The 24,020-nt window shown below is 44.3% G+C and overlaps 1 protein-coding gene across 1 annotated transcript; it reads left to right on the forward strand.

The window, feature by feature from the left end:
• Positions 1 to 15,784: 15,784 nt before the first annotated feature.
• LOC309390046 (CARD- and ANK-domain containing inflammasome adapter protein-like) lies at positions 15,785 to 18,037 on the forward strand (the record flags this gene model as incomplete). The annotated part of the gene is made up of 1 exon (XM_081949125.1): positions 15,785 to 18,037. One exon carries the CDS (start codon positions 15,785 to 15,787, stop codon positions 18,035 to 18,037), a length of 2,253 nt encoding a protein of 750 aa, XP_081805251.1.
• Positions 18,038 to 24,020: the final 5,983 nt, after the last annotated feature.

Genomic DNA, 24,020 nt, shown 5'->3' on the forward strand with positions numbered 1-24,020 from the left:
AGCACATAAAACAACCCTGTATGTAGGGCTTCCCTAGGGAATCCCTCTCTCCATTTTCCTTTTTACTCCAGATCTAAACCTGATGTCATCTTTCCTAGTTTGTATGCCCCAATATGTACAAGCCTATTAAGGTGAGTCTCTTTTATTTGAGTCTTCCATAGCTCTATGAATGGAAAAATGCATCTTTGGGCATCATGTTTAAGGGTTTATCAATGGGAACTTTTGGGGTCTTATGGCAGTAACACACATCTTAATGCCAATATAGAAAGTAAAATTGGACCACTCTCAGCAGTTACTGTCTTCCATGCCCTGGCTCTAATCCTGAAGTTCTGAATGAATCAAATGTAATCACACGTTTGGCCAATAATGCCATTAAGGTAAAGGTTCCCCTCGCACATACAGTATGTGCTAGTCGTTCCTGACTCTAGGGGGCAGTGGTCATCTCTGTTTCAAAGTCAAAGAGCCAGCGCTGTCCAAAGACGTGTCCGTGGTCATGTGACCAGCATGACTAAACACCGAAGGCGCATGGAGCGCTGTTACCTTCCCACCAAAGGTGTTTCCTATTTTTCTACTTGCATTTTTACATGCTTTCGAACTGTTAGGTTGGCAGAAGCTGGAACAAGTAACGGGAGATCACTCCATTAGGCGGCACTAGGGATTCAAACCGCCAAACTGCCTACCTTTCTGATCAACAAGCTCAGCGTCTTAGCCACTGAGCCACCATGTCCCTAATAATGCCATTAACTGGATTCAAATTCTTGGAGTTCCTTATGAGAGACAGCTATGCTTCTTTAGTCCAAGTACCATGCCTGGCTTTGGAGTCCCTTTCTGAATAATGTATATTTTACCTTGTCTTCTCTGTGAGTAAAGGCACCGCTACCACTTACAGGTAGTCCTCGAGTTACAACCACAACTGAGCCAAAATTTATGTTGCTTAAAGAAACATTTGTTAAGTGAATTTTGCCCCATTTTACAACCTTTCTTGCCAGTGGTGTTAAATGAATCATTGCAGTTGTTAAGTCAGCAACACAGTTGTAAAGTGGATCTGGCTCCCCCATTGACTTTGCTTGTAAGAAGGTTGCAAAAGGTGATCCCATGACCCCGGGACACTGCAACGGTCATAAATATGAGTCCGTTGCCAAGCATCCGAATTTTAATCACGTGGATGCTGCAACGGTCATAGGTGTGAAAAACGGTCATAAATCGCTTTATTCCAGTGCCATTGTAATTTTGAACAGTCACTGAATGAACTGTTGTAAGTCAAGAACTACCTGTATTACTAAAAGATTATATAAATTTGCCATGAGGAATACAGTGGTAATTCAAGTTCAGAAGGTCTTTAAATTAGAGCATGTTTTGCAAATACAGATACAGTAGTTCCCAACTTATGACCAGTCCTTAGTGATTATTCAAAGTTACAATGGACCTCCCACGGCTACTTATGGCCTGGATTCCTTGAGTTTGTATCTATTGTTTGCCTGTGTATTACAATAATACAATACAATACAATACAATAGTAGAGTTGGAAGGGACCTTGGAGGTCTTCTAGTCCAACCCCCTGCCTAGGCAGGAAACCCTATACCCGTGATGGCGAACCTATGGCACGCGTGCCACAAGTGGCACGCGGAGCCATTTATCAGAGCATGTGAGGCGCATGCGCGCGCTGGCCAGCTGAGTTCACCTTTTTAAAAGCTATTTTTCGCCTTCCCCAGGCTCCAGAGGCTTTATAGGAGCCTGGGGAGGGCGAAAAGAGCCTCCCCTGCCCCCCCGGAGGCTTCAGGGACCGTCCGGAGGCTTCCCTGATGCCTTTGGAGCGCTTAAAACCACCCTCCGAGCAAACCGGAAGTGACTTCCGGGTTGGTCGGAGGGTGGTTTTAAGCGTTCCGAAGACTTCAGGGACGTCCGGACGGTGGAGGGAGGGGGAACTCTATAGTCTTTCTGCCATGCGTCCCGCACAGGAATCTGTCCCCTTGGGGCTTTGCGCAGGCGTCGCAAGGGTTAAGCCGAAAGGGAGTGGAAGGGGGAGGGGGAAAGCAAAGGGGGCTTTGTTGTCAAGGCGATGGCTCGGAGTGTTCCGGATCATACCATTGCACAGGCAGCGAGGGGGGTAGGTGGCGCAGACCAACCAAGCCCAGCCCAGCCTCCTCCTCCTTCTCCTTCTCCTCCTTTCCCCCTCCGGCTCGAATGCGGCGCCGGGGCCTGGCAGGCAGCGAACGAGTTGGAACCTGCCGACCGGAGGAAGAGGGCGAGAGGTGGGTCCCGTGAATGGCGGCAGCAGCGGCGGCGGTGGAGGCAATAGTCGCAACTCGGCGGCGGGCCGCCCGGCTGGGAGACAAAGGAGGGGAAAGGCGGCAGGCAGCCGAGCTCCGAGGACGGAGCCACCCGCGGGGCTGAGCACGATGCGGCGGGGGCTAGAGGAGGAGGTGGCGGCGGCAGCGAGGGCGGCGCGACCGAGGCCCGACGGACTTCCCTTCGGCCGAGCCTGTCCTGGCGGCGGCGGCGGCGATGTGAAGGCCAGGCCCTGGCGAGTGCGCCGAGGCTGGGCGGAGCGGCGCAAGGACGCCGGGCCCGAGGAGCCGCGCGGCGGAGGCAATCCGGGCCCGGGCAATGGAGACACACGTCTCGTGCCTGTTCAGGGACCGTCCCGAGACGTTCCCCGAAGCCTCCGGAGGGCCTCCGGGGGGGCGGGGGAGGCTCTTTTCGCCCTCCCCAGGCTCCTATAAAGCCTCTGGAGCCTGGGGAGGGCAAAAAAAGCATGTAAAAATGGGGGGCACACGTTGTGCGTGCATGCGCACTGGGGGATGCGCGTTGCATTATGGGTGCGGCACGCCCGCACACGACCCCCCCCCGTGCTCCCCTTACTTGTGCCACGCGAGCCAAAAAAGGTTCGCCATCGCTGCCCTATACCGTTTCAGACAGATGGCTATCCAACATCTTCTTAAAGACTTCCAGTGTTGGGGCATTCACAACTTCTGAAGGCAAGCTGTTCCACTGATTGATTTTTCTAATTGTCAGGAAATGTCTCCTCAGTTCTAAGTTGCTTCTCTCCTTGATTAGTTTCCACCCATTGCTTCTTGTTCTACCGTCAGGTGCCTTGGAGAATAGTTTGACTTCCTCTTCTTTGTGGCAACTCCTGAGATATTGGAACACTGCTATCATGTCTCCCCTAGCCCTTCTTTCTCTTAAGCTAAACATACCCAGTTCCTGCAACCGTTCTTCATATGTTTTAGTCTCCAGTCCCCTAATCATCTTTGTTGCTCTTCTCTGCACTCTCTCCAGAGTCTCCACATCTTTTCTACATCGTGGCGACCAGAACTGATCCGAAGTTCTGCGGACCAGGCCTCTCCCATCCCCGTTGTCACATGATCACATTTTGGTTCAGCAACCAGCCCACATATATTTGCAACATTCCTATGGTCATGTGGTGGAAATTTACTATGTTTTTTTTGTCAGAAACTATCCTTTACTTCTGATTTCTGGCAAAAAAAAAAAGTGCTTTGTGGATGATGGATTCATTACACTTGCTTTATAATCCGCACCAAAAGGTCATAAAAAGTGGCACCTGCTTAACGATTGGCATGACTTACAACCATAATTCTGCCAGAACTAAAGATCACAAAATGAGAGGAAGAGAAAACAAAGAGCCGATTATCCTTATCATTAAGGAATTATTTTAAAACAATATTGAACATGGTAGAACCCAAGAGAAAAAGGACAGACGGTGCAAAGAAAATGAAGATCCCATGCTTAAAACAAATCCAGAAGGATTATAACCAAAGGTGACTCTGGATGGTATATATATAAATTTGATCAATATTTGCACTTTATCCATCCATCCTATCCTGGTCACTAGTTTTACAGTGCAATCACGTGCATATGTGCTCAGAAAGAACTCTTTATTATTTTTCCAATTCTGGGAAAAGATGCATTGGATTTGCATCTGAAGTGTTTCATAGGTCTAATATTTGCTCCTATTTGACCTGCCTAAACAGCCAGCACCAGATAGGTCTGTCCTAGGGGAAGATATGGCATCCTTCAACCCTTGTTTATCCCAACCTGACACCATCCCAATGTGCTGAGTTTACAAATCTTAATACTCACAGTGGGTGGAGGGATATAGATGGATAGCTATTCCAGAGGCTATCCGGGGTCTCTTGCATACATTCCAGCTGGGGTAACTCCAGAATTGAAGAGAACATAAATGTCCCCCTACCCTCCCCATTCGTCATTGATCTATCCATTTTCTGGTGCTTCATAGTGCTTAGATGTGGTGCAGAGCAAGCTCTAGAAGTGTCCGGATAAGTTCAGATGTGTCTTCTGGAACCAAACGTGAATAGTTAATATGACTCTAATGCAAAAAATCTGCAAAAAATCCCAAGGAGAATTTGATTGCAAAGGGATCAAAGAAGTCAACGTTTTGCTTTTTACCCACCTCTCTGGAAAAGAAAAGAAAAAGATTTATTCAAGAAAGCTTTAATTTTGACAGAAAAACAGAGAGAAATCTTTAGCTGAAACTGGAAAGGAGAGAGTCTGACCCTTTTGCCAAGTGTGTTATGATCTCTCTCCATTTTCAGGTTCTTGAAACCAATTCAGTATGTGAATCCTTCAGCTTTACTTTCTGCTAGCTTTTTGGGCACCTCCTGAAAAATCTACCGGACAAAAAGGTGAAGTTTATCGTTGACATTTTTCTTTCTGAAGTGACTGGTGGTTGTTATTTCTGCGTACGTCACCTCAGCTCTCCCCAACCCCAAATTTCACCCTTGCAGGGAAGGGATGGAAACAGCAGCCAAAAGAAAAATGCCAACGTGTTTGCGAGCGGCTCGTGACTGTTCTTGGCCAAGCGGCCTGGGTGTCAGGTTGACAAAGGCTGCCACTGGGGATTTAACTTAATGGATCTGCATAGGATACTTGAAAACTGTCATGGTGTTTCCAGTCAGGAAGAGAGTGGCTGTTCCTTCCTTTGGTCTAAGAATATGAGGGTGACTGAATGATTGCAATCCTATCCCCATCACATCTGTGGAGTTGCTCACTTCTGCATATCCAGGGGATGACAGAATAATCCTAACAGGTTGATACTTGTCCATCAGCGTTCCAGAATCTACTTTCCATTTTCTACTCTTTGTATTTAGTAGTATGAATAGAAAGACAGAAGCCAGCAGTACTTAAGGTAGAGATGGTAGGCAGAGGTGGTATTCAGTTGGTTCGTAACGATTCAGGCCAACCGGTAGCTCGGACGATCAGTTGGCCTCGCCAACCTGCTCCCGCCCTATCCTCTCCGCTCCTTTGTTTCCTGCTTTCTAGCTCATCTCAATCGTATGGCACAGCTGATTTACCCCCTTCCCCCGTCGCTGTTCTACTTACGGTTGCTGACTTGGAAGGTAAGCAACTGAGCATCTAAATGCTCCATTTTAAGCACTGCAGGCAAGTGCTTTAGGGGGGTGCACACGCAAAGCGTGCACTCTCTGAGCCGCTTGTTAAACCGGCAGCATCCCACCACCGATGTTAGGTATGTCAATAGCCAATCACTGCTTAGCTTCAAGACGAAGAAGCAGAGGGCACGTAGCCTGCTGAAATAAGGGAAAGTAGGAAGCACCAGCAAGTGTTATGGGGACAGTATCTTATTCAGACTGGGAGCAACAATCATTTAAGTGATTTCTCTCTGTTTTCAAGGATGTTTATCTAGCCCTGGCTTAAACCTAGAAGCCTAATCAAGCTGCGTAGAGTAGCAGGGTGAAGGTTTATAACTAAGTCCTAATCTGAGAAGCTAAATGAAGTATGGCCATCATTGGTTGATCTGGCTATTTGATTTCCAGATGGTTATTTCAAATCCTGAGAACTTCATTCTCTCTCCTACTTATCGAGCAGCCATTCTGCCCCATGTCCATTCTGTAGATGTTCTTTGCTGCCAATATTAGAGTCCAAAAGGATGTTTATCATTGTTTCTATAAGAGTCCTTCCTTCCTATTTTTCTCCTCCAGTACCTTATACAGCGCCTGTTTTAGATTTGCCAATGGATCTATCAAATTGGCAAAGCATCATTTTGGTATTGACATATTGGATTTTTTTTTTAAAGTTGCATTCATCTGCTCACCTTTTCTTCAGTAGCAGATTTGCAGTTTGGGAAGTACAATGATCAAGCCTTATTCCTTTACTCAGATGGTGGTGGGATCAGGGAATATTATGCCTTCTTTTAGCAGAAATCAGATCTGGCCACAATAATTTATTTTGAAACTTTTATTTTGAAAACGGTTGAGATTATACCTGCCACAACTGACTTGTTTGTTTGCTTTCATCTGAAATACATATATTAATCTTTAAAGCTCAAATAGCCCTGATGACCTAGGACATCACATAAATAACCTGATTTCACATGAATTTTCCTAACTCACAGGCTGCAACTTTCTTGTTCTTATTGAAGAAAAAAACTTTCTTTTTCTTATTGAAAATGTGCTGCTTGGAGATCTGAATGAATATCTTTTAGGTTTCAGCTGCCAAATTATACCAAAGGAAAATATATTTTATATAATACATTTTAAAATAATATTGTAAATGAGGCTGTTTCAGCAAGGATCCGTAAGATGAGTTTGGCTGGAGCTCTGTGGTTAATAGGAGGCATCCTAGGAGATAGGAGATGTTTTGCATCTCTTTCCAAAAATAGAAAGCAGAGTCTGCCTTCTGATATCAAACATTCTTTTCATAACTGTCCCACAAGTCTGCTGCCCTTTCTCTCCATACATCAATCATCTGTCTTAATAGAGGCAAAATGGATGGGATGATTCATGAGTATGAGGGGAGTTATGGGACATCTGCTCAACCAGAGGTCTTCTTCTCCTGGGCAAAGTCTTCCCTAAGCAACTTCTGGGTATGCCTGAGTCAGCTTTTTATTCCTGGGGATTGCCTGGACTAGACCCTGCAGATTTCTTGGCAAGTGGTTTGCCATTGCTTCCTTCCTGGGGCTGAGAGTGACCGGCCCAAGGTCTCCCAAGTGGCTTTGTCCCTTATGCTTTAACCACTACACCAAACTGCCTCTTTACCAAGCAACTAATCCACATCTTTTTGAGACTCTTGTATCCATGCAAGCAAAATCCACAGAAGGGAATTTGATGGGGAAAAGAAAAACTGCAGGAGTGGGCCTGTGGCATGGTGAAGGGCTTTTAGACGCATCTTTTCCATCTTTTCTATATTGCTGATATATTATTTGTTGAATAACAGGACTGGAAAACAGAGAGACTTTCCCAGAAGAAAGCCATGACAAATACTTCCCTGCTGTTGTCAGGAAAGCTACTAGATGTACCAGTGAAGTCATCAGAGTGAAGGCTGACTTGAAGCTGATGTTATCTTTTTAATATAAGGCAATACGTACATTTTCATGCACAGATCTGATTGCAACCCCTATATGAAAATGGTTGATGAAAAGGCTACTGATGTTTATATATTGCCTACAAATAAGAATAACTTCAAACTAATAATATATTTACAATGCTGGCCACTATAATAGGAAAATAGTTTACACTATTTATGATCAGCTAAGTGCCTAATAAAAAGGGACCTGGTGGCTCAGTAGCTAAGACACTGAGCTTGTCGATCAGAATGGTCGGCAGTTCGGTGGTTCGAATCCCTAGTGCCATGTAATGGAGTGAGCTCCCGTTACTTGTCCCAGTTTCTGCCAACCTAACAGTTTGAAAGCACGTAAACATGAAAGTAGAAAAAGAGGAACCACCTTTGGTGGGAAGGTAACAGCGTTCCATGCCCCTTCAGCATTTAGTCATGCCAGCCACATGATCACAGAGAAGTCTTCGGACAGTGCTGGCTCTTTGGCTTTGAAATGGAGATGAGCACCACCCCCTAGAGTTGGGAACAACTAGCACATATGTGCGAGGGGAATCTTTAACTTTACGTTTAACTGCCTAATAGAGAACTGTGAGAAGGCATTCCTCCCCTCCCCAACTCTGCCTGTCTCTTGTCTGTCCTTGTTTGGGAAAAGCATGGACAGCCAAGAGGGACAGCATGTGGCACTAATTGTGAATGTGGGCACCCCTGAACACATCAACATGCACATGTGTGCAACCTCTGGTTGATGGATAGAAGAGGAGATAGAAGTTGCCGCTCATGACTTGAACTGCAATTTTACATTTGCAATAGTGGCAAATATCTGTAGCTCAAGTATAGAATAAGGGTGGTGAAGGTACATTCTCCAACCTTGTGGGTTGGTTTCCAAACATTTCATTACCAGGCTAGGTAACATCTTCAGCAGAGTTTAGGGGGTGTCAGTATTCTTCAGGTGTGGTTGTGTCAAGTGAGGTTCTTATAATGGGTCTTGTGAGAGGTCAGGTATGAGTCATCAGCAGTGGTGGATTTCAAAGTTTTTTAGAACCTCTTCTGTAGGTGTGGCCTGCTTTGTGGGAGTGGTTTGCTGGCCATGTGACTGAGTGGGAGTGCTTTCCAGCCATGTGGCCGAGTGGGAGTGGCTTACCAGTCATATGATTGGTGGACATGGCCAACTTGTAAAAGGTGATGAAACTCACTTAACAATGCTCTTGCTTAGCAACCAAAATGTTGGCTCAGAAACTCTTGCATTGGAAGCACGCAAGTCTTAAAGCTGTCAAGTTACAAGACCCTTGCACCCCTAACCCTTAGAAACCTCCCCCAGGGGTGTTCAAACTTGACAGCTTTAAGACTTGTGGACTTCAACTCCCAGAATTCCTCCTCTCGCTCTTCATCTTGATGATGTGCGGACGGGCAGGGGGAAGGAGCTGGAACCGGTTCTAAACGGCACTATAGATTTGTGGAACCTCTTCTATAGAAGAGGTTAGAACTGGCAGGAACCCATCCCTGGTCATCAGTGAGTCTTGTGATGTGTCTTATGATAAGAAGATTACATCAGGTCAGGGTCATATAATTTCTATATGTTTATATAAAACGTATACAATTTTAAATAGCAATCTTAATACATTTACTTGAGGAAAAGACCTAAAACTCTTCCCTAAATTTGTTTTAAATGTTAGCAAGCCATCTTAACAATGTTTGTGTAAATGAGTGCTGTGATTTTAAAGAAGCTTTCTTCCAAAGGAGTAAACATTACATACAAAATAAAGCTAAGCATAACATCGTGAAGGATGTATGAAATTAGAGAGATAATTACACAGGGACGCTGACATGACGGTGGTGGTGAAGAAAACAAAGTCGTAAAAAGAAGAGAAAAGCCTAGCCTTAGTTAAACCATAATCCACTGAGATTTATTTTCAAATAAATTTAAGAACAATGACTATAATGTAGTGACATTCTAATTTATGTTATTATTTATTCTATCTTTATCTCGCCTTTATTATTTTGATAAATAACTCAAGATGGCAAATGTGCATAGTAATCCTCCCTCCTCCTATTTACAATACAATACAATACAATAGTAGAGTTGGAAGGGACCTTGGAGGTCTTCTAGTCCAACCCCCTGCCTAGGCAGGAAACCCTATACCATTTCAGACAGATGGCTATCCAACATCTTCTTAAAGACTTCCAGTGTTGGGGCATTCACAACTTCTGGAGGCAAGCTGTTCCACTGATTAATTGTTCTGTCAGGAAGTTTCTCCTCAGTTCTAAGTTGCTTCTCTCCTTGATTAGTTTCCACCCATTGCTTCTTGTTCTACACTCAGGTGCCTTGGAGAATAGTTTGACTCCCTTTTCTTTGTGGCAACCCCTGAGATATTGGAACACTGCTATCATGTCTCCCCTAGTCCTTCTTTCTCTTAAGCTAAACATACCCAGTTCCTGCAACCGTTCTTCATATGTTTTAGTCTCCAGTCCCCTAATCATCTTTGTTGCTCTTCTCTGCACTCTTTCTAGAGTCTCCACATCTTTTCTACATCGTGGCAACCAGAACTGAATGCATTTTCCCCACAATAACCCTGTGAGGTGCGTTGGGTTGGGAGTGAATGGCTCAAAGTCACACAGCCAGCTTTCATGCCAGTAGTGGGACTAGAACTCACAATCTTCCACTTTCTAGCCTGGTGCCTTAACCACTAGACCAAACTGGTTCTTTTAGCAACCTTAGCAACAATAGAAGCACCTATGCCTGAAGCAGGCCCAAGTGACGCATGGATGCAGTGACACTACAGCAACAAGGAGGAGCTGAAAGCCAGAAGTCTTCATTTAGTCTAGGAACGTCATGTTGCTCCCAGTTAGCGCAAAATGCATTTTAACAGCTGAAATTATTTTTAAATAATATGGAGGCAGATCGTACAAATAGTCCTCAACTTACAACAGTTCATTTAATGACCATTACAACAACACTGAAAAAAGTGACTTATGATCATTTTTCACAGTTACAACCTTTGCAGCATCCCCATGATCGTAGGATCAAAAATCAGATGCTTGGCAACTCGTTCATACTTATGACCACTGCTGTGTCCCAAGGTCATGTGATCACCTTTTGCGACCCTCTGACAAGCAAAGTCAATAGGGAAGCCAGATTCACTTAACAACTAGTTACTTATCAATTGCAGTGATTCACTTAACAACTGGGGCAAGAAAGGTTGTAAAATGGGGCAAAACTCACTTAACAAATGTCTCACATAACAATAGAAATTTGGGGCTCAGTTGTGATCGTAAGCCGAGGACTACCACCTACATAGGAAAATCAGAGCACAAGAGCAGTGTTCATTATGCAAAAAAATGCAACTTTTCAATTTGATAAAATATATGTTCATCACTCAAGTGCTTACAGCTAGGCATGTCATGTTTTCAATTAATTAAAGGGACACAATCCTCACAATTAGCAGATTTGCACAGACAAAGCTGAGCATTTGCTAGTTTTTCCTGTTTGTGCAGCATAATTTTTGTATGTATATACTAGCTGTACCCGGCCAAGCGTTGCTGTGGCCCAGTCTGGTTAAATGGAAAAGAAAGAAAAGAGAAAGTGCAAGTTTCTAATATGTTTAATTTCACAATGCTTGTGGGTATACAATATTTTTGTTGTTCCATTGTCTGTGCAGATATAGAGATTGTCTGGTTTTATATGCAACATATAATTGTCCATGTGAGAAACAATTTTCAATTGCTGGAAAGACGTTGGACCAGGCACATTTACCAAAAGCATGCGAAGAAAGAAACATTCCCAGGGTGGTTCCCTCCGGGCAGGGCCATGCCGTTATCAGCAGTGGCAAGGTTCATGAGGGTCTTGCCCACCTGGCAGGCCCTGCCACTCGCTACACCGGCCACGGCTCCCCCGGCAGAGGCATGGAAGTGAGCCACAGTGGCCCCTGCAAAAGCCGCCATGGAGGACGCTCCCGCTGGCCCCCGCCTAGCACCTCCAAGCTCCCTGCAACGGGCAGCCTCCGGAACGACAGGCTGGATGGGGCCCCTCCAGACCCCAGCGTGGGAGGGAGGCTGGGGGTGTCTTCCATCGGCGTAGTGGGGTGGTGGGTGGGTGCTGCTGTTGGTCAGGCCTCGGGGCTGCTGGGCCGGGCGAGGCTGGTTGGGGGAGACGGTGTCGGGGCTGTCGGCTTCATGGAAGTTGTTGAGCGTCTCCTCGGAGGAGCTGCGCTCGGGCTCCCCCAAGTCGGTTGCTCGGGAGAGTGAGACGTCCAGGATCTCGGAGGAGGAGAAGTGCTCGGTGTGCAACTTGTTCAGTCATCGTAGCTCTCCGTGTCTTCGACGATGCTGTTGTTGGAGCTGAGGCTGGCCGAGATCTGTGCTGGGGTGACGCTGGTGATCTCGAAGCCGCTCTTCTTCTTCAACTGGGCGCCTGCCGGACCTCGATGCCTCCTCCTCCCTGTGAGAGCAGTGCCAGGCTCTGCAGCGAAGATGCCCCAGGAGGGCAGGAGGAGACCGAGATGGAGGCACCATCGGAGGCCAGGGGAGGTGGCGTTGGCCAGCAGGTAGGGCGGGAAGTCCTCCAAGCTGGTGCTGCTGCTGCTGCCGGCCCGCTGAGGCAGCATCGCGGGCTGCACCATCTTCTTCCTCTCCTGTGCCTCCACCACTGAGTCAGGCTGCTGTGGCTGCTGCTGCATTGGGGCCGGCGGAAGGCCCAACGCCGCCACCGATGATGACGACAACTCCCTCAGGTGCCGGCCCAGCTGGGCTGAGGAAGAGAGGAGGAGAAGGTGGCCGCCGCCCCCAACCCAGCTTCTCTCAGCGGCGGCGGCAAGAGGAGGCGGCCGGCATCCCCTGAGGAGCAGGAGGAGGAGGAGGAGGAGGAGGAAGGACACGAGGCAGCCCCCGCCAGTCATGGCCCCATCCAGAGATGCCGCCGCTGCTGCAGCCGCCACCTCATGGGGCACCCAGCGGGCGCCCCAGCCCCACTGCACCTCAGGCTGACACCGCCACCCCCCCATCAGAGCTGCCTTGGTGAGGCCGTAGCTGGCTCGCTGTGAGGGGGTGGTGGAGAGCGTGGCCGGCCAGGCTGAGGAGATGCTCTGCCTCCTCTGGTGCTCCGCTGGGCTGGAGGCTGGCTTAAGGGCGGGGGGAGGCGGCTGAGGGATGGTGCAGGCGCCACCCTGCCGCAGACAGCAAAGGCCCGTCGGGAGGAGAGGGGAGAAAAGCACGTTTTTACCTGTCACAGGTGTGACATCTATATAATATACGTACATAAAAACATGTGCGTATTCGAATGCAACGTTGTGTCAAAATTTCAAAGCAATCGTTGAAGAACTTTAGGAGATTTGAGATTTTGAACAAACAAACATTACATTTTTATTTATATAGATGTATGTATGTATACACACACACACACACACAAAATCAGAGACACCTGAGTCGACATTTAAAACAAGCCCAGTCAAATAAGCCTATTTATAATATATTAATAACAGGAGAAGTCCATAGTCCTTCAAGCAAAGCATTCTCCAAAAGGTTCCAAGACAAATGAAAACATCCAACATCTCAATTCCAGGCCAAGTTGCTGCCTAGCTTGTAACAAAGATGTTGAATGTTTTCAATAAAAGGCCAGGCAACAATTTAAATGCATGTTGTGCTTCAATGGCTAAATCTCAAATTAAAATGCATGCTGGGAAACATTAATAACACAACTTCCCTCACTACTGATATATTTATGTTCATCCAATCCAGCTGTTATGTTAAGCCAGATTCTCTGGAGAATATAATGAAGATATTGGAAATCATTCAGCTGCATGGCATGCCCCCATTTTAACAGGTTCCAGGTCTCTAAATACTTTAAAGCTACTTCCAAGGGAGGCTGAAAGAGAGGCTCAAAAGAGAAACAGTGACCTCTTCTGGGTTTAGAAAAAAACATCCAGCCATAAATGGCGAGAAGTTGATGTAAGATTTGCTTTTAAAATATCATTCGTATTTTGTTCTCCCGGATGAAGGGGGGGGGGGGAGGGAACCATGTCAAACAAATGCTGCACTCCCTAAATATGCTGTTTTTGAAAGCAAGCTGTTACATTAAGAAGCAAATTCATCTTGGAATCCAAAACCTTGAAAGCTTCAAAGCACAGAGACCTTCAAAGCCAGATAGGAAGACTAAACAATTAATTTGAAACACTCGTCTTCTTCTTTCAAGTGCTGTAGTGATTAACTTGCTGTCCCAGTAACTGGGCCAGCATTACTAGTTTAAACAAACAAAATGTCTTGGCTGTTTAATGGGTACATTTCAATCAGATGCACGAAGCCAAATAACTCAGTGTATCATTTTTCAAAACATATTCATATTCACACCTATTTCCCTCCTTTTAGTCGCATACAGACCTTTAAAGAAAAATGCTTCAATTCTAGCATACTTTCAACCACCAAATTCACCATGTCTGTGTAATACTTTCTTTTAAAAAAATGGCCCAGCAAATATCATTTCTTTTGTTTTCACTCATTTTTTGACTAATACGCACATGGCACTTTAAATAGTGAGCTGTTGCTGAAAATGTTTGATCGCTGTGTTTAAGTGACTCCTTCAGCCTGCCAAGTTGTAAATTATCTGCTGTTCCGTGTTATGTAGAAGACCTGCATATGTGCGTTGGGCTTCAAAATCGTGCTTGTGGATTTAGACAAGTAATCGGGACCTGTCAGTGAGGAAATCATTGCTGCCATGGTCAAAGGAGGTGATGGATAGAAGATGCTGTAACATCTTTCTGTATGACTGATGTACAGGAAGTCCCTGGATCTGCTCCTAAGTCCATCTTTAATTCGCTTTTGTACGTGAGTACTGTAAAGAAGGCTGAGCGCCAAAGAATTGAGATCTTTGAACTCTGGTGCTGAAGAAGACTCCCGCGAGTCCCTTGGACTGCAAGGCGATCAAACCGATCAGTCCTAGAGGAGATCAACCCTGACTGCTCTTTAGAAGGCCAGATCCTGAAGATGAAACTCAAATACTTTGGCCATCTAATGAGAAGGAAGGACTCAATGGAGAAGAGCCTAATGCTGGGAAAGATTGAGGGCAAAAGAAGAATGGGATGACAGAGAAGGAGGTGGCTGGATGGAGTCACCGAAGGAGTAGGTGTGAGCTTAAATGGACTCCAGAGGATGGTAGACGACAGGAAGGCTTGGAGGAACGTTGTCCATGGGGTCGCGATGGGTTGGACACAACTTTGCAACAACAACAACAAATGTAAGTAAGTCAGAACTCATGAACAGACTGCCTATTATTAAAAATGGCGGGTGGCATTCTCCTTCCTTGAGCTGATGAACCGCTGAGGGAACACAACGTTTTCATGAACTGCTGGAAACAGATTGGATATTAAAAACCCAAGGCTTCAGTGGTTCTTGAAAACATTGTGGGGCTTCAGTGATTCATCAGTTCAAGGAAGGGGAATGCCATCCACCATTTTTAGCAATAGGCAGCCTGTTCATAAGAACAAGTTGCCAGTAAGTCAGATGTTCTTAACCCAGAAACTGACAGTACAGGAAATATTGTTAATGGAATGTCCTAAGGATAGGTTTTTCAGTTTTCTGTGTTGCAAATGATAGGTGAGTATCAATCTTCATCAAGATAGTTATAGGTGTATATGATGCTGGGTAAAGAATTTCTGTCATTTCTACATTGTTAGAAGAAGCCGAGCACATATAGGAGTTATGTTCTTTACTAAAATGTCCAAAAAATTATTTACACACAGACACACACTGTGTGTGTGTGTGTGTGTGTGTGTGTGTGTGTGTGTGTGTGTGTGTGTATGAGCAAGAGAGAGAGGGAGAGAGAGAGGGAGAGGGAGAGGGAGAGAGAGAGAGATTTGCTATTTATCATCATAACTTTAACAACATGAACTGTTCTCGCTAAAAAAAAAAAATCCTACTTGGCTTACGTTTGTTAGCAATATAGCAATGCATTTCTTGAACCCAGCATGAAAGCCTTTGTTTAATTAACTCAGTGCTTACTATTTTATCTCATCGTTACAAAAAGTCCAGTTTCATAGCAACAGTAAACAGCCTGCTGGTTACAGTAGTTACTGACATATTGACAGATGGCTCTTATGGCAAATAATGAAAAATATTTCTATTCCATCAAGTGCTTAGATACAAATTCTGAGACGCAGACTTTTGTTACAGCGTATTGGTCTACTGGAATACTTTTTAATTGGGCTGTATTTTGGTTTTTGTGGGTTTTTCTTTTACATTTGTCAACTTCGTTATTGAGCAGCACAAAAAAGAAAAAAGAAAAGAATCAATGGCACCGAACAGTGAAAGGTGAAGAGTTTATGTTTTTTGCAGGAAGGAAAACCTGTTCCTGATTTTTTCCAGCTGAGCCACCGCAATATTTGTTGGCATAAACCTCAATGAGCTACAATTACAGTAAATGCTGAACTTCAAAAGGTTCAGTGTATGGTAGTCATCTAAAGACAGAATGTATTCTAGCTTATTCACGAATCCATATGCCACAGAAGTACTGAAAAGGAAAAAGAACGAACTTGTGGAAGGCATAAAAAACCCCGATCACCTTCTGGACTGGCTGATAGAAAAAAGCATCCTTACACCTGAGAAAAAAATGGTTTTATCCTACTATAGAACACGCATGGCAAAGAACTCCCGCATTTTGGATATCTTGGCTTCTCAAGGTGAGCGAGCTTGCAGACTTTTCTTTTATCCCTGCTTGAAAGAGGTAGAGCCCCGTTTATACAGCAATATTAGGAGTTATGTGAGCGATGTGAATGAGACAATTGGAGATGCTAGAAGACAACTGGTAGGGTACCTCCTTGAAAAAGATAAAGGACCGATTCAAAAGGATAAGGCTTCACATCAAGGGAAACAAGATAGCCCTAGATCTATTAAGCCAAAAAAGATGATTTACAATCAACCTAAATCAAAATCCACATTGGCAGCAAGGCAGTCTCTAGACAATGTTCCAACAGTCTTTGATTTGGTGAGGAAAGGAACTCTTTCCGATCTGGAAAAAGCCTTAAACCCAAGTATTGTGAATGCAACAAACTCTGCAAACGAGACTCTCTTACACATTGCTGCAGCTCACGGGCACACAGAAATAATTGACTACTTAATCAGCAAAGGCGCCAAACTAGAGGTCAAGGATAACAAAGGAAGAACCCCACTGCACAGAGCCGCTGAGAAAGGTCACGATAAAGCAGTGAGCAGGCTACTTCAAGCTGGGGCCAACATGTACAGTTTGGATCAAGAAGGCAAAACCCCCCTTCACTTGGCCAACCGGAACCAGCACGCGCCTGTCCTAAAGAACATCTTAAAAGAAGAGGCGAGACGGCACAGGAATCAGCACAACTTCCTGCACATGGCTGCTCTCAAGGATGACAGTGACCTAGTTCAAGTCCTTTTGAAAAATGGAGCTTTGGTTGATGCCAGGGATGAGAGAGGCCAAACGGCCTTGAGCTATGCTGTATCTCAGGGACATGAGAAGACTGTCAAAGTGTTGTTGGAAGGTGGAGCCAAAGTGGATTCCAGCATAATTGAGGCGGCCTTTAATAGCAACAACCAATCTCTCTTCAAATTATTGCTGGAATATGCCAGAGAATTATCATCTGAATCCATGGTATCATCCCTATTTAAAGCCATAGAAAAAGATCTGCATGGCATTGTGGCGGCTTTAATTGAGAGAGGTACAGACGTCAATGTACGCAATGAAGAGCAGTACACGCCATTGCTTATGGCATGTAAAACGGGGAAGATTAAGTCAGCCAAAGTTCTTATTGAGAAGGGGGCCAGCTTGAAGGACAAGGCCCCTAACTTAAGTAGCCCCTTACACCTAGTGGTTGAAGCTGGGGCTTTCTCCATTGCACAGATGCTTCTGCAGAAGGGAATAGATCCTAACATCACAGCTCAAGGAAATCAAACGCCCCTCCATGTTGCTGCAATATACAATAGAGGAGCGTTGGTTGACCTACTCATTGAAGGAGGAGCTAAAATTGATGTGGTCACCGCAGACCTGTCCACGCCATTGCACCTGGCAAGTGATAAAGGTCACACTGACGTGGCTCTAAAGTTGTTGCAACATAAAGCCAACGTCCAGCTCAAGAATAAGCGATCAAAGACGCCTCTTCATCTTGCAGCTGAAATGGGGAATCCTGCGATGGTGGAGCTGCTTCTGAATTTCAAGGCTGATCCAAATGCAACGGATAAAGAGAAAAAGTGTCCACTTCATTTTGCCACGTTGGGAGGCCATTTTTATGCAGTGAAAGCCCTGTTAGCTAAAAAGGCTAAGGTTGCAAGCAAAGACATGGATGGCTGCACACCAGCGCATTATGCAGCTCTCAGTGGGAATGTGGAGATATTAAAAGAACTTTTGGTGGCTGGCAATAATAAAAATATCAATGACAAAAATATTTGGAGAAAGACACTGTTGCATCTTGCAGCCGAACATGGACACAGCAATCTGATAGATTTTTTGTTGAGCAATGGCTCAGCTATTAATGCCTTGGACAACAATAAAGATACCCCATTGCACTGTGCTTGCAAAGCTGGTCATTTTGATTCTGTAAGAGCACTGCTCAATTGGTCTGCAGGAGATAAAGCAAATCTGCAGGCTACTAATAGCTTGAAGAAGACCCCATTGCAAGTAGCAGAATCCAGTGTCACGGAGCACCAAGCTCAAATTGTTAATCTTTTGAAAAAGAAAATGTTACTGATAAAGTAGATTTGCAAAGAGGGTATTATAGATACACCTTCTACATTTAACTTAGGAGATCCAGTGAAAGATCTAATGAATGTATATATTGGTAGTTTGCCCCAACCTGATGTCTTCCAGATGTTTAGGCTCATAGATTATACTCACCAGACTACTGCATCTTCTCAGTCAATCAATAGTTGGCTTTTCACTGCAGGGATGAAGCATTTCTGTTTTGTCTTTAACTGACTCTTTTGAGAAAAAAAAATAAGGTGGCATTGGAAGGAGGATTGTAAATTTGATCTGGGGAGCAACCTTATAAAAACCTTCTCACCTATTTATTTGCACAATCTGACTCACAACTCCAGACACAGCTAAGATTATGTTAAAGATACCACATCTTTCTACAATAGCAACGGTGTTCTAAGCAGATTACATTAAAAATACTGAAGTTATTCTCTATAATGTTTACATGCATCATACTATATAGACTAAGTTGCCTTCTATAAGGCAGTTATAAGCAACTTGTTTTGTGATCGTAGTAACAAACCTGCAAAATGCTATGCTATAGGAATTTAAGATATTTTCTTCCTTCTAGCCTGTGTTCTTCTTGGTTTTACTCACTTCTTGCTTATGGTCTTGATCTAGCTCTAAAATTATTGCAATCATTAATTTCATTTCTCTTGATTTATATGCACTGACCCATTTTATTTCTGTTAATATGGCGTTGTTGTTTTTGAATGGACAATAGCTGCTCCAGGGATACAATTTTCAGAGAGGTGAAAGTGAGGTTATTGGCTTTAGTATAAATAAATAAGACTGCTTACACTATAGAGCTTGTAACTACCCTATATTCAGCAATGAAATATAGATATTACCTGGTGGTATTCGTATAAAATGTGTTGATGTTAGCACCAAGTATAACACAAGATAAAGTTTTATTACTAAACATATTAACACATAAATGGATATGATCCAAAGTAAACCTGGAAGCTAGTTACCACATTACTGTATTAGATAAAAACACTTTTGTTTAGAATCCAGAAACCCTAACGGAATGCGTTACCATCCATTTTATATAATGGAAACATTATTATATTCGGTGTTTTGAAACTTGCTCTTAATAAAGCCAAATTGTACTGATGGTGCCTCCTACTCCCTCTGTATTGTAATTTATTACACATATGTCTTATCGTTGACAAACTCAGGAAGTTTTACATCAGGTTTTCAGGCAATTAAGGAAATATTATTTAATTTTTCTTTTCTTTAGGACAAGAATGCCTCTTATTTCACACCCTAACCTGGAATGATTTACATGGAAATAAAACCCTATACACATAGTCCTCGACTTACAACAGTTTGTTTAGTGACAGATCAAAGTTACAACGGCATTGAAAAGAATGACATGAATTTTTTCACACATGTAACAATTGCAGCATCCCCAATGAATGAAATTTTGGACTCAATTGTGGTCATAAGACTACCCATATATTCTTCTAAATAATTGTCAGAAGTCTGCTGGTAAAAATCTTCAACTGTGAGGTTCTGGGTGTTTTTTGAGCTTGGCTATTTTCTTGCAGACATTTCATTACCAAATAGATAACATCATCAGTGTCAGTAGGAAGGTTTGCTCTCATTTTATATTCTAGTGGCTTGCCCTGTCAGTGTAGGTGGGTGGGAGTAGTCTTGGTAGTTCCCTGATTGGGCTCTTGGTTACTGTTATCTTGTTTGACAGTTCCTTCACTGGGGCATTGTTTGCTTCTTCATTGTTGGTTAATCTTGATGTTAATCACTGTTCATCTGGGTATTGATAACTGGTGAGGTGGTGTTTTGGTCTTTTTTTTTCCTCCTCTTTGGCTTTTTGTGTCTTTTGAATAGTATGTAGATGTTGTTTACTGCATGTCTACGTGCCTGTTGGTGACCGATTTGTTCAAGTGGCAGACTTCCAGGAATTCTCTAATGTTTTTGGACTTGGCCCACTTCAATGCAGATGCCGTAGCTCTGTACTATGAGAGTCTCTGAGCTTTTAATGAAACATATTACCAGCCTAAACTCTTATTCAGTTAAAGCACAAATTCTTAGTTCAGGACACAGTACTTCAGAACTTTGGCTATAGCTACCTATGACTGCTTTGGTGTAATAGAACAATTGTACGCATATGATATGACTATTGCAGATTTACCAACACTTTTAAAAAGCTTTTCAAGTACAACAGAGCATGTTCCTTACTACAATCTTGCTTGTCTTTCACTAAAGTTAATGGAACTAATTATCCTTCCAATTGATCTTCATAATATGCTGGCCCTGCTAAGTACAGTAAAGAGACTGGAAAGTCCCTATAATTTGCTGCCTTCACTGCTTCTTAGCTGCCTGCCAGTCACTAAAACTGCACAGGGAAAGGTGAGTGGAAATTTAATGGGCTATAGCTGTGATGGCGAACCTATGGCACACGTGTCAAAGGTGGCATGCAAAGCCTTCTCTGCTGGCACGTGCGCCATTGCCCCAGGTCAGATCTCCGTGGCGTTTCTTTCGTGAGCTTCTGTTTCCCTGCAAATGTCGAAATAGAAGCTCACGAAAGAAAAAGATCTTACCTCTTGCTGCGCTGCCGGTGTTGGGATGCCCCTCCTCCCGCTGTCCAGATGGTCTCCGGGTCTCTGCTGCAAATGTGCACCCTTCCACGCATGCGCACAGGCATGTTCATGCATGAGTGCATTTGCACATGTGCACAGGCATGTTCATGCATGAGTGCGTTTGCACATGTGCACACCTTTTAGTTTGGGCATGCACGCATGAGCAGTTTGGGCATTCGGTGGATAAGAGGTTCGCCATGACTGGGCTATAGCATACTGCCCTCTGCTTGGGTGAAGAAGTACATAACCACGTCAGAACTTTTTTCCCTTTGCTTGTGTGCCCAGAGAAATAAGAGAGCTCTTTCACCGGGTTCTCTAATCCGGTGGTTTGGGAGAAGTGGCAAATGAAAAGAGAGACCCTTTTTTTTTTAATCTGCCAGATCTCCAAATCCATAAACCTACTGACAGGGCAATGTGTGGGCTTTGAAATGTCCCAGCAGGCCTGGGCTTTTGCATGCTTCAGAGGTGGGAGATGGGTTTGTGCAATGTGCACAGAACAGAATCACTCTTGATTCTAGGCTTTTTAGGCCTCTAAATTTGATAAATAAGATTAACTGGGTTCCATTTGAACACAGACTTTGCCCTCTCTCTCTTTTTAATGTGAAATGTGTTATAAAGAGTCCAGAGATAAGGGAAGCAGCTTCATGGTAAAGCAGCGAGAGAGAGAGCTGGCTCTTTCCTTCTATAATACCATGCAGGCACCCAACACTAGTCAATTTTCACTGAGCTGATTTTTCAAAAGCAGCTCTCTGAGCTTGAGATCATCTTAGAAGCAGTCAGAGACCTCTGGTTCAAAATGCCAGGCTGTAATACAAATGGCACTGAGGTAGAGTTACATGGCTTGGCAACGTCACTTTCCCCCTCTGCTATGTCCCCGTGATATTGCCTGCAGCTCAACCTCTACCTGGGAGAGGGGTTTGATGTGCCCTTTTCTGTACCAGTGTAAACAGAATATTTTGTCTCCCTTATTCTTGCAGCAAGCATTCAAGGGCAGCATCGTGGTGTGGGAAGTTAGCACCCACTCCTCTCTTAGAGGAATGAAATATCCTAGGAAAAGTTGAAAATGAAGAATATTATATTTTCCTGGATCAGAAATGGATAAACATATTTTTAGGCAGGCAACAGACTTACTCTTAATGGCCCCCTTTCTTAATGGGCCATTAAAATGCCTGAGCCAGTTTTTCTACATAACAAAGAATTCCCCCCTTCAGCTCCAGGGTGATGGGATTAAGGCATGATAATATTGGCCCTTTACCCAACTCACCACATGGCATCTGGGAACTCAACCAAACTTGGACTCAAAACACAACCTAGAGAGTTGCCCCTGCATGGCCGCATGGGAGTCTGACAACCAATCAGAATACATTTGTTACACAGGAACAGGAAACAGAGAGGTGGGGCTGAACAGAGTATAAAAACCCCAGCAAGTCCCTTTTTCTGCTCTCTCTTCTTCTTCACTCAACATCTGGAAGCATGTGGTCACCTTTTTCTCCAGGACCTCAAGCCATGTGGTCCTGTCCACCATTAAATCATCTTTCCAAGCAGCCTCCATGTTTCCAGTATCTTTTCTTCCACTTGGAGCTGAACCCATTTCTTCCAACAATGGTGTTTAAAACATGCTAGGTTTTGTCACTCGTAAACTTGGAAGGAAATGCAGGTGTCTTCTGTGATTTAAACAGAGATCAGAGAAGGATTCACAATGAGGACAGCATTTTTTCCATCAGTAGAGATTTATGAAAATGTAAGAATGGGTGGGTAGCTGCTCAATACAGGTCCAGGTCTTCAGTAATAAAGCAGTTCCTAATACAGGAGGACAAAGAAAGAACAATACTGGAGTACAAATCAGTTCTAGGTCCAGGTAAATAAGGCAAGGATTCTAACAACCGATCACTGAAAAACAGAAGGCAAGGGTTTTGTTAATAGCACACTAGATCATTTCAAACTGCCCTGCTCTAAATTAATTGGTGGCACTGATCCAATTCAGATTGCCTGTCTATTCAGGAACAAACTCTGATTCCTGGTTCTTTTTTTCCAGAGACGTTCTCTGTAGCCTTCCCTTCTGGAGCTTTCTGTTGTCTGGTTTCTCACCCTCTGTTGCTCTAGTGAACTTGGAGGTTACTTAGAGCAGGGGTCTCCAACCTTGGTGACTAAGACTTGTGGACTTCAACTCCTAGAATTGAAGTCCACAAGTCTTAAAGTCCACAAGTCTTAGAGGAACTTTAAACAGGAACTTTGCTGCAGTCGTTCCCCCGTCCCCCCCAAATAACATTGCTGTTTGTCTCAGAATCCCTCAATCTCCAATATCCTACCTGGTTCCTCTCCATCCTCTGTGAATGAGTCCTTCCTGGGGGGTCATGACTCAGGTACGGTAGTCCTTGACTTAGAGCAGTTCCTTTAGTGACTATTCAAAATTACAACAGCACTGAAAAAAAGTGATTTATGACCATTTTTCACATTTATGACCATTGCAATATCCCCAGGGTCAAAATTCAGATGCTTGGCAACTGATTCATATTTATGGCGGTTGCGGTGTTCTGGGATCATCTGACCAACTTTTGCAACCTCCTGACAAGCAAAGTCAATAGGCAGTCCAGATTCACTTAACAACCATCTTACTAACTTAACTGCAGTGATTCACTTAACAACTTTTACAGCCACAAATCCTCACAACTTCAAACTGTCTACCGTGGACCTCACCCCATTCTTAAGAGGTCCGCAAAGGGGGGTGCATAAGCGCACCAACGTGCCTACCGTCCCTGACTTACTGTCCCCATTTATCTGTATTTACTTCAGAGGTGGTATTCAGCAGGTTCTGACCAGTTCTGGAGAACCGGTAGCAGAAATTTTGAGTGCCGTATATTTCAGAGTATAAGACGCACCGGAGTATAAGACGCACCAAGATTTTGAAGAGGCAAATTAAAAAATAAAGTTTTTACTCTCTACTGACCTCCCAAAAATGGACCTGTTTTTTGTCAAAAAAAAAGGGCATGCATAGCCTTTAGGAGGCTTATAGAGTGCTCGGGGGGTGATGAGCAAAAAACAGCCCGTTTTCCCCTCATTTTTGCCCTCCCCAGCCCCCAGGAACACTCTGGCAGCCTCCTAAAGGCTATGCACAGCCATTTTGCAAAGGGGGCGAGGTTTTGGGAGGCCAAAAATGCTGTATTCAGTGTATAAGATGGACCCAGATTTTCACCCTCTTTTTTGAGGGAAAAAGGTACATCTTATACTCCGAAAAATATGGTAGTATGTAGAACCGGTAAATAACACCTCTGACTGACCACGCCCCCATCTATTCTCTGTCTCCCGAGTCCCAGCTGATCGGGAGGGAATGGAGATTTTACAGTATCCTTCCACTGCCATGCCCACCAAGCCACGTCCACAGA

Source organism: Natrix helvetica (assembly GCF_964273705.1).
Source record: "Natrix helvetica genome assembly, chromosome: 3".
NCBI classification, from domain to species: Eukaryota; Metazoa; Chordata; class Lepidosauria; order Squamata; family Natricidae; genus Natrix; species Natrix helvetica.